General features: G+C 54.1%; 6 protein-coding genes across 6 annotated transcripts; 4 read left to right on the top strand and 2 right to left on the bottom strand.

Moving 5' to 3' along the window:
• Positions 1–2: 2 nt before the first annotated feature.
• Positions 3–869, top strand: CAOG_08562 (hypothetical protein; the record flags this gene model as incomplete). The annotated part of the gene is made up of 1 exon (XM_011271842.1): positions 3–869. A coding segment is annotated over one exon (867 nt), but the record flags the coding sequence as incomplete, so codon positions are not given.
• A 290-nt stretch (positions 870–1,159) lies between these two features.
• On the top strand, positions 1,160–5,042 carry CAOG_01953 (hypothetical protein). Its single transcript, XM_004364764.2, has one exon. The coding sequence runs from the start codon at positions 1,209–1,211 to the stop codon at positions 4,959–4,961; it is 3,753 nt and encodes a 1,250-aa protein (XP_004364821.1). The 5' UTR covers positions 1,160–1,208; the 3' UTR covers positions 4,962–5,042.
• A 159-nt stretch (positions 5,043–5,201) lies between these two features.
• CAOG_01952 (transmembrane protein) lies at positions 5,202–6,914 on the top strand. The gene is made up of 5 exons (XM_004364763.2): positions 5,202–5,330; positions 5,428–5,539; positions 5,692–5,860; positions 5,951–6,076; positions 6,250–6,914. The coding sequence occupies exons 1-5, from the start codon at positions 5,223–5,225 to the stop codon at positions 6,890–6,892; spliced, it is 1,158 nt and encodes a 385-aa protein (XP_004364820.1). The 5' UTR covers positions 5,202–5,222; the 3' UTR covers positions 6,893–6,914.
• Positions 6,915–7,095: 181 nt separating this feature from the next.
• On the top strand, positions 7,096–10,052 carry CAOG_01951 (cyclin E2). Its single transcript, XM_004364762.2, has 9 exons — positions 7,096–7,190; positions 7,776–8,144; positions 8,240–8,554; positions 8,661–8,945; positions 9,043–9,138; positions 9,236–9,404; positions 9,485–9,708; positions 9,810–9,878; positions 9,981–10,052. The coding sequence occupies exons 1-9, from the start codon at positions 7,134–7,136 to the stop codon at positions 10,017–10,019; spliced, it is 1,623 nt and encodes a 540-aa protein (XP_004364819.2). The 5' UTR covers positions 7,096–7,133; the 3' UTR covers positions 10,020–10,052.
• A 318-nt stretch (positions 10,053–10,370) lies between these two features.
• Positions 10,371–11,593, bottom strand: CAOG_01950 (fts-prov protein). The gene is made up of 4 exons (XM_004364761.2): positions 11,472–11,593; positions 11,212–11,276; positions 10,880–11,072; positions 10,371–10,777 (listed from the first exon to the last, which is right to left on the bottom strand). The coding sequence occupies exons 1-4, from the start codon at positions 11,579–11,581 to the stop codon at positions 10,453–10,455; spliced, it is 693 nt and encodes a 230-aa protein (XP_004364818.1). The 5' UTR covers positions 11,582–11,593; the 3' UTR covers positions 10,371–10,452.
• Positions 11,594–11,713: 120 nt separating this feature from the next.
• Positions 11,714–16,222, bottom strand: CAOG_01949 (hypothetical protein). The gene is made up of 8 exons (XM_004364760.2): positions 15,967–16,222; positions 14,005–15,789; positions 13,382–13,892; positions 13,066–13,278; positions 12,752–13,003; positions 12,486–12,611; positions 11,999–12,347; positions 11,714–11,868 (listed from the first exon to the last, which is right to left on the bottom strand). The coding sequence occupies exons 1-8, from the start codon at positions 16,179–16,181 to the stop codon at positions 11,804–11,806; spliced, it is 3,516 nt and encodes a 1,171-aa protein (XP_004364817.1). The 5' UTR covers positions 16,182–16,222; the 3' UTR covers positions 11,714–11,803.
• Between the last annotated feature and the right edge of the window lie 46 nt (positions 16,223–16,268).

Genomic DNA, 16,268 nt, shown 5'->3' with positions numbered 1-16,268 from the left:
AGCGCCTCAATGCCAAGATTAAGCGCATGGCCAACCTGCTGCGCACCGAGGCAGAGTACCACTCTGGTAACGAGGCCTACCGCGCACAGCTGCTCGGTCTTGCCGACCAACTCGAAACGCAAATGGCGACCGTGATTGGCAACGCAGTCAAGGTGGCTCAATACGCCTCCATGAACGGAGTCGTAGATCCACAAATGGTGCAGGTGCTGAACGGCTCGCTCCAGGCGCTGCATGCCGACGTCAACAAGGCGGTTGTGGCCGTGCAAGGCAAAATGTCCGAGCTCGACAAGCGCATGTCGCTTGCCGTCGTTGGCGACCACCGCACGTCCATTGCCGTTGAGCTCGAGGTGGCCGAGGAGCTCGGCCCCGTGCCGTCGGATCCCATCAAGAAGGCTGGCCACGAGATCAAGCAAGAAATTGCCAAGTGGGACGCTTCTGAAAACAGCATTATTGCCAAGGCCAGCAGCATTGCCGAGCAGTTTAGCAAGATTTCCGACTTTGCCGCCTCCGGCGACAAGAAGGGCTTGATTTCAGCGTGCAGGCAGGTGCAGCAGGATGCGCTGGAGATTGCCAAGAAGGCCGCCGAGGTTGCCAAGACGTGCACTGACAAGCGTCTCAAGCAGCAACTCGAGGCCATCGCCGCTGCCATTCCCACCATGTGCACGCAACTCAAGATTCTATGCGCCGTCCGCGCGGGATCCGGTGACAGCGATCCCGACGCACTCGAGCAGCTCGCGACTTGCGCTCAGGGCCTCTCTGGCGCCATCACCAACACGGTCAAAGCAGCCCAGGCCGCGTCCATTCGGTCCGTGTCCACCGCTGCCACCGTTGTCACTGCCGCTCTCAAGTGGAAGAAGAAGCTGCGTTAAGTGCGGCACCATCTGTTGACGGTTGTTTCTCTCTTTCTGTTTTTGCAAAGTGTTGATGTGTCTTGCTTTTCTTTGCCTTTTTTTTTCTTTTCTTTCTGTTTGCTTTCTGGCTGTTTTTCATCATTACAACAAAATGCACTCGATTTATGCCGAATAGCCCCTTCTTATGATGTATGCATGTGACTTTTGACCCGGCTCAGAAACAACAGCCCGATTTGTTGCCATTTCTAAGATTTTTTTTGTTTTCTCATTGTTTCACCTTTGACTTTGACTTTCACACCTCAGTCCTGGTTTTTTTTTAATTTTATCTTTTATTTTTTTTCTTAGACTATTTACTCAATGCCTCCGCCGCACCGCGCTGGTGGTGGTGTTGGTGGTGGTGTTGGTGGTGGTGTTGGTGTTGGGTTGGCAGGGGGACGCGGATCATCATCATCGTCGACCCTCCAATCCCACTCCCAGTCACCACACCACCAACATCCCTCTGCATCTATTCAACAGCAGGCTGAGCACGAGCATGTTGAGCACGAGCAGCTGGCAGCCGAGGTCGCTGCGTTGCTACTGCAAGTGCCTGCTGTGCTTGTGCAACCGCTCTTCCTTCAGCAGCAGCAGCAGCAGCAGCGCCCATCATCATCATCGCAACAACCATCATCACAGGCACAACCATCATCATCATCGTCATCATCGTCATCATCGTCAGGATCTGGGTTGAAATCCAATACAGAGTCGAGCAGCAGCAGCAGCAGTAACAGACGGAGGCGATCTGCAATGGGCAGCAGCAGCCAGAGCACAGCGACCGCCAGCAGTGCAGCAGCGGCATCCACCAACGGTAGTAGTAGTAATAGTAGTAATAGCATGGCTAGTAACAGCTCTGTGAGTGCTGTGGTGGCCAGTGGCGGTCGAGGCAAGCAAGCGTCCGACGCCACTCTTCAAGCTGCTGCTGCTGCTGCTGCTTCTTCAGTCACCAGCGCTGGTGCTGGTGCTCCTCAAGCGGCCGGTGGGACGACTGCTCTTACGCTGACCGGTGCTGGCGGGACTGTTGCATCAAGACGCCCGTCGCAGAGTGGACTTGCTGGCCCAGAGTCACTGCTTCCATTGACGGACGATCACTCCTCGTCCTTCTCCGCTGCTGCTGCTGCTGCTGATGGCACTACTGCGCCAGGCGACGGGACGCCAAGTGCCGATGCATCGAATCTGAATCTGGATGCCGGTTTCGCACCTCAAGACAATGCCGTAATTCTCGACACGCAGGCAACGAGCGTCATGCTCGCCGTGTTTGGCAGCGACGCGACAGCTTGGAATCCGGTCGTCCTGCCAAATAGCAACAACAGCTGTGGGAACGCAGACAAGGATGCCACAACCTCGCCATTTCAGTTTGCTGCAAGTGCAAGCCATCAGTCGGCTTCGTCATCGGCACCCTCGCCTGGAGCCCAGCAGCCAGCGTCGACGCCAGTGCCGAGTCTCGCACAAGTGGTCGCTGCATCGCCAGCATTGTTTTTGGTCAGCAGCCGATCAGCTGCAGCTGCAGCGGCCTCCGCCATCGCCTCCATGTCCATGTCATCAAGAGCAGGAGCAGTGGGCCGCGGGACAAAGCCATCCGCGTCGACCGCCAGTCCACCCGTCACTCCGACGGTTGTTACACCCATGCTTCTGGGCGACACTCCAAGCCCACTCCTTGTCGCCGACTCGAACAGCAACAGCATCAGCAACAACAACCACAACAACAACAACAACAACTCATCTTCATCGCGCTCATCAGTGGCAGACTTGCTGCCGCAAGCAGGAAGCGCCGGTGGGAGCTGGACTGCCTTGCCGTTCCAGGCGTCCGTGGCGTCCTGGTTTGCACTTTCGTCACCAACACAACGCAATGGCAATGAGATGGACCACAGTGGAAACGGAATATCCGACATTGTTGCGGGAGACTCGTCACAGCATCACAAACAGCATCAGTCACCCGCCTCCTATTCGCACCATCTGGGCTCCGAGGACATGGCCATGTTTGGCCGCTTCCCAATGCTCGAAGCGCCTTCCATTGTCGTCTGCAATTACTGCATGAAGGCTGTGCTGACGGCAGGGTTTAATGCGCATTTGCGGCGAGTGCACGCGGAGGCGGCTGGCTTGACCAAAGCATCGCCGCCACGACCAAGCCAATCGCAAAGACAGCTGCGCAGCCGCCAAATCTTGAGCTCGTCGTCTTCCTCCAGCTCCTCTCCACCTTCTCCGTCCGCCGGCTCAAACCTCCCGTCATCTCCTTCTCCAATGGAAGGTGTAGCAGCGGCGGCGGCGGCGGCGGCAGCAACAACAACAACAACTACTGGTGTCAGCAGCAAACGCGAGTCTGGGAGCGGCGCTGCGCCTTCCCAATCTTCTGGATCTACAATCCTCGTCAAGTCACAGCCAGGGGAGCACGTGGACAAGGCAAGTCGCATTTCAAGCACGAGCGGCGACAAGTCGCGCGGCGTTCCTTCGGCCATCGTCGACGTGCAAGCCCCGGAATCGTCGCCGTCGCCGCCTGCGCCTCAGCGCTCCATCGACGCATCACCCAGCCGCTCCACGGAGGATCCGAGACGTGCTGCGGCGGTTGCTGCTCGTCGCCCCTACGATGCTGACGCCATGTGCGGGGTCATTGTCGGACTCGAGCAGCCATGCACTCGCTCCATCACTTGCAAGGCACATCCTGTCAGTGAAAAGCGACGCGTCGTGGGTCGCTCCAAGCCGTTTGACACGCTCTTGACCGAGCACATTCGCAAAAAGCTCCGACCCGGCCGGCCGAGCACGTCGGCCCTGCTCGAAACGGTCAGCCTGCTGGCGGCCAATCGCGAGCGCTTGCAAACCCACCCTTCACCCAAATCATCCAGCGAGTCGGATGCTCCGTCTCGTGCACGCAAGAATGCCACCTCCAAGCGACAGCTCGCCGAATCCATTGCCTCTGATCGCGTTGTTGCAGCAGCAGCATCAGCAGCAGCTCCGGTTGTCAAGACGTCCGCCCTCGTTCTCAGCTCTGGGCCCCTCAGCACTGCGAAGGCCGCAGCTGCTTCCGCCTCCCACGCGACGTTTACTCTTTCCAACCCTCTGTTCGCACCGGGCGCTGGGCACCGGAAGAACAAAGGTGGCGTCCCAAAGACAGAGATGGCCAACCCGGACGCGCTCGGCGACTCGGATGATTCGGATGACACGGACTCGCTCGCCGGCTTGGACGACGAGCGCCCCATGCCGAAGTCGTCCTGGTCGTCGCAATCCTCGTCTGCATCAGACTTTCCCACCACCGCTGGTGTCGAACGTCGCCCTTGGGCGCGCCGCTCTCTCAAACTCGGGAGCATATCTGGAGCCAACAGTAGCAAAGGCAGCAGCGCACCGCATATTGATGTGGGTGGTGGCGGAAACGATTCGGACATGACGAACGGGTCGGAGGACGAGATGCACTTGCAGCTGGCACGGCGGCTCAACTCTGACGCCGATCAAGCAGAACTGACACATCAAGCTTCAGCTTCGAGTAGAGCACCTCGAAACGGCGCCTCAGCTCCGAGCGGGCAAAAAGCCACCCGTACCACAAGCAAGGCGGCTCCTCGTCGCGCACCAGCGGAGCAGTGGCCTGGTGGAATCCAACAAGGGAACAATGCTCTTCCACCAACTGGCTATTTTTCAGAATCTGCTGGCTCCCACACTGCCTTCTATCCGTCTTCCATCCCTGGAATGCCGCCTACGTTTGCGCCGCATTCGCAGCAGCACCAAGTGCTTTCGCACCCCTCACATCCACCGCAGTTCCACCTGCCGCCACAGCACCAGCAACAGCACCAGCTACATCAGCAGCAACTACAGCAGCATCAACTCCAGCAGCAGCAGCAGCAACAACAGCAGCAGCAGCAACAACAGCAGCAGCAACAACGACACCAGCCGCCAACGCTTCAGTTTCACAATCAACCTGTAGAATTTTACTACTCGACATCGCCCAAGCGCTCAACCACGCGCGGTGCTCCCGCAACCAACCGTGCAGCCTCGTCGAGCGGCGGCCAGGCGACCGATCGCAAGCCCGAGAAGGCGCGCGCGATTCTGCTCGATTTTATCGATCACAGTCCACCACCGCCGTCCAAGTAGTTTGGATCTGTGTTGTTGTTGTTGTTGATCACTTTTCTTCCTTGATATCTTCCCTCACCACATTAAAATGTATTCTTTATTTCTACGGACGACCGAGTTTTTCACTCAATGCAAAATGTGAAATTGTTCCCAGAAAAGCTTCACTGTGTTCACTGTGTTTGTTGGTCACTTTGCGCTCCTTCTCGAGCAAATTCCATTTCTGAAATTCTTCTATTTATTCGAACATCCATTTCCAGTCGTTGTTTTTCTGAGTCGCTCAGCATGCACCCGGCAGTGCTGTTCGCAACCGGCTACAGCCTGGTCGTGGGCTGCCTGGTCTTCCCACCGCCAGCCCTGGTCTCTGAGCAGCTGACTCTCGATGCTCTACTGGTACTGGAGCTGAGCTTGATCTGGTCGCTCTTCTGTCGACCTTCGTGTGTACTTGTTGATGTTGCGCTCACAGTTGCTCGGTTTCGGTTGATGCCAGGCCTCGTTCGGACCTCGCGAGGACCGCTCGTATATTCATCATCACATGCACATGACGACATTGACATTGGCTGCACACGCATTGCTGCTTCTGGGATTTGTGGCTGGCACAGGTATTGAAATCGAGTACCTCCTCCGGTCGACACGTCATTCTCAAATTCTACATTTTGAGTTTCGTTCGACGATCGACGACATGTGAGTAACCTTTTGGCTGACCTCTGACGCTGTTTTTGTATATTTGGGCGGGGGGGGGGGTCGTCGACAGCCGGACTACTCCACGACGATCCGAGCTGGAACGCAACGCCGGAACTGCTGCAATATGCCGCAATGCTCCTCGCAGTGGCTGCAGTTGTACTCGCATTCACAATGTTGGCACATGCATTTCGATGGTCGCTGCTGGACGGCGAGTACCATCCCAGCGCTCGCAACCTTAGGTATGCACTGCCACCGTGCGGTTTTGTTGTGTAGATTTTATTTCGTTCGAAGATTGACCTCTCCACTTCCCTGTTGAAACCATCGACCAGCGCCTACTCTCCGACATGGAGACACCTCGCAAGACAGATTGACATGGAGTGCCGGCGAATGGATTGTGTGGTCGTCAACTCCCACGAAGCCCAGCTTGTCATTACCAGCGACTGGATTCTTCAGCGGTACGGTGAATAGTCTCCGTTCATCAACATGCCACAGGGCTGTTGTTGGTTTTGGTGATGGATTCGAGTGGGGCGGCGGGGCGGCGGAGCAAGTGTCAAACACTCAAAAGGCTGTCATTCATTCACAAACAAAACTTGTTCGCTTGGACTTCCCCACTCTCTGTCCCCATTAGAACGTGGTACAACTTGCACATTGCCAACCACAACGATGTCGACATGTCCATTCTCGGCAGCGAAACAATCCCGATTGCTGCCAGACCAGCCGCAGAGGCAATGCACGCCAATCCACAACTTGCCGCGCTGGCATACACAACCGGCGGCGTGGCTAGTGACCACACTGTGCAAATGATTCGGATTCACGTCACGGCCGCGACCCCTGGCGTGCAGCCGTTCGACATTCGGCTCAATTCGACCGACTTTTCAGCGATTCAGGACAAGCTCACCACCATCATTCGCAACGCACAATCGATTGTGATTGCCCAGACGTTGAGCGACCGCTTTGTCACTGCATTCCTCGAGACAGTGAGCCAAAATCCCGTCTATCCGCACCCAGCTTCTTCCAGCCATGTCGCCACGGACGACATGTGTGTCGGTTGCATGGCGCATCCGCCGCGCGCCAAAATTGTCCAGCGGTGTCAAACGCCTACCGCATGCACGCCCTGTTACTGTCGTCCAATGTGGTGCCTCGAGTGTCTGGGCAAGTGGTTTGCCTCCAAGCAAAACCCAGCAGCAACCTCCAACTGGCTGAACGGCACCGCGCAATGTCCAACCTGTCGTGCAACGTTTTGTTTGCTTGATGTTCGGCGCGTTGTTTAATCTTGTAGTAGTTTCGTTCTGGCTCGATTTCAATCATGAATTAGGTTGGCGCGGGGCGGGAAGTGTGGTGTTTGCAGATTCAATTCGAAGTGGAGCTCGGATCACGAATGGTTTTTGTTCCACTGCTGATCTCGCTGCATTGTTGAGATGGCAAACTTTTCCAAGTCTCTCTCTTTTTGTTTCTTAAATTCTTGGTTTATTCCTCTTTGAACATTTTTTTCCCCCATTTTACAACTTCACTATGACCAGCCAGTTGCAGCAGCAAAGAGGAACCAAGCGAACGCGCTCGCTGCTCGACGTAAGTCCCCGCTCAGCCCCTTTCCCCTCAACGCCCTCTCAACTTGCTTTACCCAATTCATCCACCATCGCTGATCCTCTCTCAATGCTGAAGGAAGAGCAAACGCGCGATTGGCATTGTTTTTTGTTTCTTGTTTCTTGTATTTGGTCGTTTTTGCGCGGGAAGACAAACCGCTTTTGGGAGTGAGATTGGGATTGGAAGCGACCGCGCCAACTGCTTTTCCGCGCGCCACGGCGATCGCTCCACCCGCCCGTCCGCTCCCATCTCGCAAACCAGCGCAACGCACGACGGCGCATCCGGGAGTGCCAGGCAGAGGCGCACTGGTCGCGTCATTGCAGCCACAGACCAAGCGCGCGCGCTTTTTCGAGTTCATCTTCACAATCCGTCAACTGTTTTTTTTTTCCCGCCAAATTTTGCTGTTGTTTCGCGCGTTTTACTTTTTTTTTTTTTTTTTCTTTCTTTCGTTCTTTTCGTTCTTTTCGTTCGCTTGCAACTTTTTTGAAGCACCGAAACTTTGACCGCTGCAATACAATCAAACTGACGCAACCACGCATCGCTCATGGTGTGAACTCGCTGTTTGTGCAGGTGGACGACGAGAACACTGCGGCGATTCTGTCGCCAAGCACGACGTTGAGCAGCACGACTGCTACAAGTGCTGCTGCGCCGGTCTCGCGCGCATCGCAACGGACTCGCACAAGCAGCACAAGCAGCACGAGCAGTAGCATGGGCTCGAGCAGTGCCACGACAGACGCACTCCTGCCAATCCTCGCGCTGGCAGACCGCGGCAGCGCTGACGACAATCTTCCCGCCACGCAGCTTTTTGGCGCCCACAAGCTCAGCGAAAACCGCCGAACAAGAACGTCGTCCCGCCAGTCACCGCAGAGTCCGCATGTCAAGCAACGACTTCTCGGGCAGCACCGACCAAGAACATCCATGGTCGTATTTGACGAAACTGTAAGCAAGCTCTCAGAAGTGAAGTCCCAAACCACCAAAAAGAGCGCACATCTTGTACTGACTTGATGATGACCATCGTCTCAATCTGCAACAAGGAACAATTGCAACCCATCACAATCGACGAATCAAAGCTGCGAGCGGACGAGGACGAGGAGGAATTGCTTCAGGAGCACAACAACGAACCGGCATCCACCACCGGGTCGGATTTGGTCGAGACGGCCGCAGGATCGAGCCCGCCTCAAGCAGTGGCCGCCATGCACTCGCGACTCAACCATTCGCCGACTGCGCAGCAAGGATTTGGAGCAATCGAGGAGGGATTTATGCGGTTTCTTGCAGCGTCTCCAGCTCAGGAACGACCTGCCGGTTTCTTGCGCGTCAGCGACTGGATTTCGAGCGACTCGTTTCACAAGGTGAGTGCGCCCGCCGGCCCGTTTTTTGCAGAACATTGCTGCGATGTTTGCATTTGTTTGAGGTGGAGCAACCGGCCTAACGCTCTTTCTTTCTTTTGCATGACAGAATCAAATTGCCGAAATTTACGACTGGCTCAAATCGCGCGAGGAGCATTACGTGCCCGCATCTCGCAATTTCTACACAAAGCATCCAACCATTATTCCCCGCATGCGAGCTATTCTGATCGACTGGATGAAGGAGGTCTGCGAGGAATACGGGATGCATCGCGAGACCTTCCATCTAGCCGCAGAATTTGTGGATCGGTACCTGCACTCTTCCCGGGTGGCCGTCGACAAGAACAATCTCCAGCTGATTGGCACGACGTGCATGCTGATTGCTTCGAAGCTGGAGGTGAGCCACCCTTGTTCACAGCTGGGGCTGGAGCTTTGGTTTTTGTTGTCGTTGTTGAAAGACGCTCACGCTGGCTGCGGGTTGTGCAACGTTACAGGAGGTTCGTCCGCCCGTTGTGGCTGATTTTGCCTACGTGACAGATAGTGCATGCACGGCCCTCCAAATTGTGGAAAATGAGATGAAAGTGCTCATGGTAAGGCGGTGGAAAAAGTGGTTGGTTTTGGTGTTTCATCCTCCCCATCATTACTGACTGGGCGAATTTCTACTGGCTTGCTTTCACATTCATGCAGACCTTGAACTGGGAACTTTGCCCCATTACGGTCAATGCCTGGGTTGCAATCTTTCTGCAAATCGCGACGCTTCGCCAAAAGGAAGATGTCAGCGATGCCTTGCTCTTGGCTCAAGCATCGCCAGACGCATACACCAAGATCATGACATTGCTGGATGTCGCTATTCTTGGTATGCGTTGATTGGAGCTGAATTGAATGCTTGAAGAAAGTTGTGACGGGTCTAACCAGTGCTTTGCTTATCTATCGCAGACAATCCCATGCTCGAGTACTCGCCAAGCCTGGTTGCAACTGCAGGGTTGTTTGTGACTTTTGGCGGGCAATCGTCTACGATTGGAGCGCAGTGGCAGGACGAAGCCTTTGTGCAATCTGTCACGGGCTACACTCTGCCCGAGCTCGAAAGTGCCATTTCATGGCTGCAGCCGATTTGGATGCAGATTTGCGTTACAGAGCCGCTTCAACGATTAGTCTCGCAGGTGAGTGTGCCATCAATTTTTGGGCAACAAGGTGCTGGATATGTGACTGACCTGTTTTCTGTTTTTTTTTTTTTTGTTTGTTTTTTGTTTTTGCTGCATAGTTTGCACGTTTGGTGCCCGAAAGCGATCAGCACAATCTACAAACCAAATCGCACGACATTAGCATTTTGGTGAGGCGAATTTTTTGCTTTTGCTTTTGGCGGATTGTGGATTTGCCGTTCTCTGACTTTTTTTTTTCTTGTATTTTTCGTTTTGGGCTGTTTATCTCGTAGAGTCACTTCCATAGCCCTCAGCATCGCAACACGTACTGAACGCAATTGCTAGGCCCCAGCCCCAGCCCCGCCCCACTCTAACATTCTAACAAGACCAATTAAAGCAGAGAATTAGCTAAATTCCCGTGCTTTTCTACATTTTATTTATTCTATTAAAATTAATATCTATGCGAATCAATCAGATGCTTTTGTAATTATGTTGTTCGGAAACCAGCAGAGAGATGGAGTCTGAAAGAGTGATGGAATGCGACCAGTGGCTGGACTAGCGATTTTACATACGCGGCAGGGTCTGAGAACAAACACTCTTGAGGTGAAGTTGAGCAAGAATTGACAAGCTCGGTTGATTGCTTCGTGACTGCAATGGGGATGAGTATGCACTTGAAACTAGAGCGTGGTTTGAGTTGATTTCTTTCTTTGCTTTTTCGGCACAACAGCTACAGCACATTCTCAACACTCTGACAACAGATTACAGTTAAACATTATACACTCGCGCAGAATCGCCCGTTGGGTTGGAATGGCTCAGCACTCGTGGTCCTTCGAAGCTACCAGTTTCCCAATAGTGCTTGAGCTCGGCGTCGTACTCGTCCTTCCAGTCGCAGAATTGGATTTCAGACTCGTCTTTGCTGTGTACATGCATCTTGGAATCCGACACGCAGTTGTCTACCCGCTGTTGGAACATTCTCTCATCGTTGAGCAGCAGAGCGGCCGCGTCGGGATTCGCAGGGTCGTCCGTCTCAATCTTGTAAAAGCATCGCTTGAGATACAGCAGCATGTCCCAAATGTGATCTTCGTTTTTCCTGCGAGTTCCAACGCGTTAGAGCGTCAGGAAACAAACAAACAAACAAACAAACAAACACCAGGCAAACTTTGCGACAAAAAAAAAAACGGATGTAACAAACCTCCAAGTTGGGAACTTTCGAGTCACGTCCAGTTCGTTGCTCTGAGGATGCACCAATGGATGGAAGAGCGGGCGTTGGAACACGATGCGCGGGGGCTCGGTGCCCATCGGATATGTTGCCGGGAAGTGAATGTAGAACTTGAAGATGCCGCCAGCGTACTGGCCCTTGCGCACAAAGATGACGCCGTCCCACACTAAAAACCAAATCACAAATTTTTTGTTCAAGTTGAGCCTTTCTCTGTGAGCTGAGCGATAATTGAAAGTGGCAATCCAAGCAGCTCAGAAAAACACAAAATAAAAGAAAGCAAAAACTCAAATACAAAACTACCGTACCGTCGCTGTTCTTGCTGGATGGCACGCACAGGACGCCTGATATGTACTGCGCCGCAAACCGCTTACTGGACGATGACAAGCAGACAGAACGAACAAGGCCCACACGCAGAGAGCGCGAAGAGTCAGCGGGAGAACGAGAGTGAGGTCAAGTCAAGCGGAAGCCAATGCAATGGTCCTCCCAAGCAAGGCCACTCTGCTCGTCGCCGCAGCACGGTCGGATGAGGGGCTCTGCTCTGGGAGTGCAGAAACGATAGCCTTACAACTCTGTCAAAAGGGCGTATTGGCGAAAGTAAGGCGCAAACGCTTCAAGAACAGGCGCATTGCCAGCCGGCGCGGATGCTGCTGCACTGGATTCAGCTGGGCCAGACATTTTGGTTGAAATGATGAATGACTTCAATTGGAGATTTAATAGAGAAGGGATGATGGTGTGGGTCTCAACGATTGCTTTGGAGGCCAAGACATTGATCTTGCTGGACGAAATGGGAGGGTTTGAAGAGACAACCGACCGGAACAATTGAATGATTTACAATATTAAGAACGTTAACATACAGGTACAGGTACAGGTACAGGTACATCCATCCCACTCTTGCTATTAAATACGATAACGAAGTGGCTGGATGCGCTGCTCAGAGCGAAGCATGAAGGCCAGTGCTTCAACTGAAAACACGAGCAGGCAAACAAACAAACAAAAAAAAAAAATTCAAGTCCACCAACACGCCCAGTCAGTGCCAACGCGCACACCAAAAAAGCAACGGCAAGCAAATAAAAAGTACACGGCCAGGCTTACAGTGAGGCAGGGAGCCACGGGCGGCAATGTTATTCAACACGGTAACTGCAAAATGGTGGCAACGATGGAATTCGCCATCCACAAACTCGGCTTGCGAAAGAATACGCTCCATGGAGGCAATTGCGATGCTTTCGGAAGGCTCAGTGTCGGAGGGCAGGCGACGCGGAGCACGCACATCTTCAAGGAGCTCCTCATCATCAAGCTCCTCCCTGTCGAGAAGCGTTTCTTCCTCTTCGGCCGCCTGCCCACTGTAGACTAGGCTGCGCACGCGCTCGTACTCGACCCAAATGCCAGCAAACTGCAGTGCGAGATTTAGCACCTTTCCAATCACGTCGGAAATGATGGCCACCTGCGCCGGAAAAAAACAAAACAAAAAACAAAACAAAAAAACAAAACAAAACAAAAAACAAAACAAACCAACAACAAGCGCAAAATAAGCCGCCGCGTCCTGTGCCATCCAAAAACAAAACTCTTTGAATTTCCAAACCTGTGGATGGAGCAAGCATCGATCGACAAGGGTTTGAACATAGTCGCGGTGGGCGGCCAGAAAGTCGTCCAAAAAGTTGGCTGCCGCCATCGTGGATTGAAACTCTGTGCTGACACTTTGCAAGACCTGGATAGAGGGTGGGAAAAAAACACAGCAAAACAACCAACACGCCACCATACGGCGAAGAAGGAAATGAGAACGGGCTTTTTTTGAGCGGAATTGTGAGGTTATCTCGCAAGCGATCGTTTTATCGTTTGTGTGCTCACCCGAGTTAGCAGATAGGGATGAATTGCATTCACAAAATGCTGAAGTTTGTGCCGCGTCAGTAATAGTAAATGTTGTAGGCGTTGCAGCTTGGCACACAGCTTGGCGTCAGGGGGTGTGGTGCAGGTTGGCCTTGGCGGCCTGATGGCATCCAGCGCCCATTTGGCGTGCTTGACTCGCAAAAGGAACTGAAAGACACGATTGTACTGCGCCAGCGTGTTGTCATCCATCAGGATGGTAGCAGGCCACGGTGCCTGTGTGGCAAAGTGATGCCCGTGAGAAATTCGACCAACTCACGCGACAGATGCAAACTTACGTGTAATACCACTTCCATGCAGTCGGTCGAGAAGACGTCAACGTGGGTGCTGTCAACATTTGCTCGATTAACGGTGGAGCGGCTGGGTTTCGAAACCGATTCAGACACTGCAATCGAAAACACCGATGCAAGATGTGCCATCGACGGTGGCAAATGCTCATGCAGCACACCCGTTAGGAAGTAGCCGTCCCGCCATTGCGTGTTTGACGCAATCTGTGATTCCAGACACGGAAACGCCGTTAGTTGATCACATGCTGTACCTGCCATACAATCCACAAGAAAGGCACACCACCTCTGCATCCAGTGATCGCCATACCAAGGAAAATAAGGTGTGACACACTGGGTTCCACACCTCGCCTGCTTCCATTAGAATGATACGCCGAACAGCCGTAATATACTCGAAAATAGTCAGGGAGCGAGACGTCCGGTCACATGCGACCGTGCCAGCAACACGATTGTGGACTCCGGACTGTCGCAATAGCTGCATGAGTCGGGTGGACGAGGAGGCATCACATGACTGGATCAAGCGCAGGAGGCTGGTTTCAAATGAAACCACCACCGTTCCTGCCACGTCTTGGCGAGCCAGAATCATACTACGAACAGCGGCTTGAAGAAACGCGGGCTCTAGTTTATCAGCGACAGCTCCTGGGTGTTTGGATTGCGTCGCCTCGAGAGTCGTGCTGAGGACGACAGCCAACCCGCAACGAACGATGCCAGAGGCAGCCCCTTGCAGGAACCTGGGGCACGCACTTTGCCCATCGCGAGAGTGTCTCAGCGTGGCATAGTCGGACCAAAAGCTGGAGTCGGTCGGTTTGACGGTAGGATGACTGACAGAACAAAACAAGCGACCACATTTGTTAGTTGACGGAATGTTCTCAAAGTACAACCTCCAGCCTCTTTCCCCCCCCCCTGCAACAAGCATCACTCCAAAACACCTACAGCTCGAAAAACATGTCTTGGGCCAGATCATGAACCGAACCAGTGCTCATCCAAGTGCCAAGAACGTGCAGACACGGCGACGCGCAGGCCAGAAAGCATTCGGTAACAAACACTTGCCACGCAGTCGAGCGCGAAAGCAGGTCGGCAGATTCAAGCATCGCGTACGACTCGTCCAATAGGCGTCGTGATATTTCATGAGGCTCGAGAGCGTTGTCTGGGGGGATGTGCGACTGATTCTCCATCCAGCTGATTCCAGTCAGCGTGGTGCCAAGGGCAGCCAGGTGCTCAAATTTAGGAATCCAAGGTCGTAGTTGCATGTCGAGTGCAAGAATAGACAGGCGAGAGTTTGGCACGACACAATCCAGGTGATTGTTGCTTGCTGTGGACGCGAACATGGATACTGCCGCCATCTCCTTTGAATCAGGGGATGGGTACGCCACAAAGCTGGTAGTCAAGTCGAGTTCGGTGGGAACATGTGCGAACGTGGTCGGTCTTCGAACCGTGTCACTCAGCAGGCGAGCTTCGGTCGCGGATTGTTCCGACAGAACGGTCTCACCAGCCGCAAGTGCTCCCAGTGTGCTGCAATCGTTCTCCAGTTGGATTAAAACATCCGACAAGAGTCGTAGTTGCTTGGAGCAAAACTCGGCAAATCCTTGCAGCGCAAGTGGAAGTTGTGCGGGGCCGTGGGCGGGTGTGCCGACTGCTCGCGAATCGGTCGGCAAGAATTGCCCAAAGATTGCCTCGATCGCGCGAACCTGCTCCAAAGCAGTGCATAATCGAATCACCGTATCAAGAGCGGCGGCATAGCTCGCTGGCGAGAGGTGTGGGACGCTGATCGAAGTGCGCACCGACGGAACCGAAATGAGTGTGGACCGACGCGTTTCAAACTCGACCAGTCGTTCAATACTGCAGCAGTTGAAACGCCGGCTGGATAAGGTAAACACCACCGACTGGCGCGCTCCAAGCAACAGCCAAATGCATTCGCGTAGCAAAACCGTCTCCGAGATGACGGTATGCGCCGGAGTCGACGAAAGGCCGGTAGATGCAGTGGCAACTTCCAGCCACGTTTGCAGGGTCGTCTCTGGCGCCATGTTAGAATGGAACTGGCGTGTTTGCACAGCAACGCTATGCTCTGATGTCCGCACAAACGGCAAAATCATTGCGTGGTGGGTTTGCAGGGCGTCAATGGAAAGGTGGCGGCTATCGGTGCTTGGCAACGCCGAGCTCGTCCAGTATGGCTTGACAATGTAATTTTCCAGTTGATGGAGGAAGGGTTGCCGTTGGAAAAGCAGCTGCAGCAGTGCGAGCGATTGAGTTGGCTGAGCCACCGCATTCTCCTCCACCGCCACCGCCGCCGCCACCGCGCTTGCACTTGCACTGTCGCTCGACGACCGTGCCAATGCCGCAGCAGCATTCGCTGCATCGGAGACCGCATCCACGCCCGCGCGATGCATGGCCTCCTCGGCCTCGTCCAGCGCGTCGTTCAGCGCGAGCTCTGCCTCCCACTCGCTGAGGTCTTCCTTGAGCTCAGCGAGAAGCTCGGCGTGGTACACACTAGGATCTGCAGCCCTGCTCTGTCTCGCCACAGGGCTCTCGTGATAATCCGCATGCGTCGGCGACTGAGACAGCGAGATTAGGAATTGCAGCACTTCGAAGCCTTCGTCGCGCTGGGCTGATGATGCGCCAGTCTGTTCCGCTTCAATGATGCGGAGATAGGCGCCGTAATAGCGTTGGAGCGCCTCTGCCTTTGCGTGCTCGCTCTGAATCGTCAGCTTGTCGACCAGTCTGTGATTTGGCGGGAGTGAGCAAAAAAAATGGCGGGAAAATCAAAAACCAAAACTTGTATCATCAGCAACATTATACCACGCGGCTCTCGCTGGAGGCTCATCACTCGCACCATCAACAAGCCACGATCAGCACTATAGCAAGCAAGCAACAGCGTGCCAGAAATGGTCCACGTACCCGGCGATCGTGGCGCGCACGCGGTGGCTGTTCGTGTCTGGAAACCGATGGAACTTGAAATTGCTCGAGGCGTACTTGCGCGCGAGCTCAAAGTTGGCGGCATCGACCTTGCTTGCAGTGTCGTCCAGCCGCAAGCCCGTGATGCTGGTGACGAGGCGGCCGAGCAGGCGCTGGATGGGCGCGGCGTCCACCACCGCCACCGGCAGCTGCGGCATCAATCCGGTTTGGGCTTGGCGTTGTGGTGGCTGTTTCGGGCGTTTGAGGACTGAGAACTGCTCAGATTTCGCAAGGGGGATTGCTTG

This window comes from Capsaspora owczarzaki (genome assembly GCF_000151315.2).
Source record: "Capsaspora owczarzaki ATCC 30864 unplaced genomic scaffold supercont2.2, whole genome shotgun sequence".
In the NCBI taxonomy this organism is placed as follows: Eukaryota; class Filasterea; order Ministeriida; family Capsasporidae; genus Capsaspora; species Capsaspora owczarzaki.
This window is presented reverse-complemented; position numbering and strand designations above follow the sequence as displayed.

Bases quoted from the DNA above. Each gene is read 5' to 3' on its own strand.
- CAOG_01953 (XM_004364764.2), top strand. From the start codon at position 1,209: ATGCCTCCGCCGCACCGCGCTGGTGGTGGTGTTGGTGGTGGTGTTGGT.
- CAOG_01952 (XM_004364763.2), top strand. From the start codon at position 5,223: ATGCACCCGGCAGTGCTGTTCGCAACCGGCTACAGCCTGGTCGTGGGC. The intron at 5,540-5,691 runs GTATTGAAATCG...GGTCGTCGACAG, and splicing joins GGGATTTGTGGCTGGCACAG to CCGGACTACTCCACGACGAT. The intron at 6,077-6,249 runs GTACGGTGAATA...TGTCCCCATTAG, and splicing joins AGCGACTGGATTCTTCAGCG to AACGTGGTACAACTTGCACA.
- CAOG_01951 (XM_004364762.2), top strand. From the start codon at position 7,134: ATGACCAGCCAGTTGCAGCAGCAAAGAGGAACCAAGCGAACGCGCTCG. The intron at 8,145-8,239 runs GTAAGCAAGCTC...ATCTGCAACAAG, and splicing joins TGGTCGTATTTGACGAAACT to GAACAATTGCAACCCATCAC. The intron at 8,555-8,660 runs GTGAGTGCGCCC...TTTGCATGACAG, and splicing joins CGAGCGACTCGTTTCACAAG to AATCAAATTGCCGAAATTTA.
- CAOG_01950 (XM_004364761.2), bottom strand. From the start codon at position 11,581: ATGTCTGGCCCAGCTGAATCCAGTGCAGCAGCATCCGCGCCGGCTGGC. The intron at 11,073-11,211 runs GTACGGTAGTTT...TTTGGTTTTTAG, and splicing joins ATCCAGCAAGAACAGCGACG to TGTGGGACGGCGTCATCTTT. The intron at 10,778-10,879 runs GTTTGTTACATC...TGGAACTCGCAG, and splicing joins CGAAAGTTCCCAACTTGGAG to GAAAAACGAAGATCACATTT.
- CAOG_01949 (XM_004364760.2), bottom strand. From the start codon at position 16,181: ATGCCGCAGCTGCCGGTGGCGGTGGTGGACGCCGCGCCCATCCAGCGC. The intron at 15,790-15,966 runs GTACGTGGACCA...GCCAAATCACAG, and splicing joins GTGCGCGCCACGATCGCCGG to ACTGGTCGACAAGCTGACGA. The intron at 13,004-13,065 runs GTAAGTTTGCAT...TTTGCCACACAG, and splicing joins GCATGGAAGTGGTATTACAC to GCACCGTGGCCTGCTACCAT.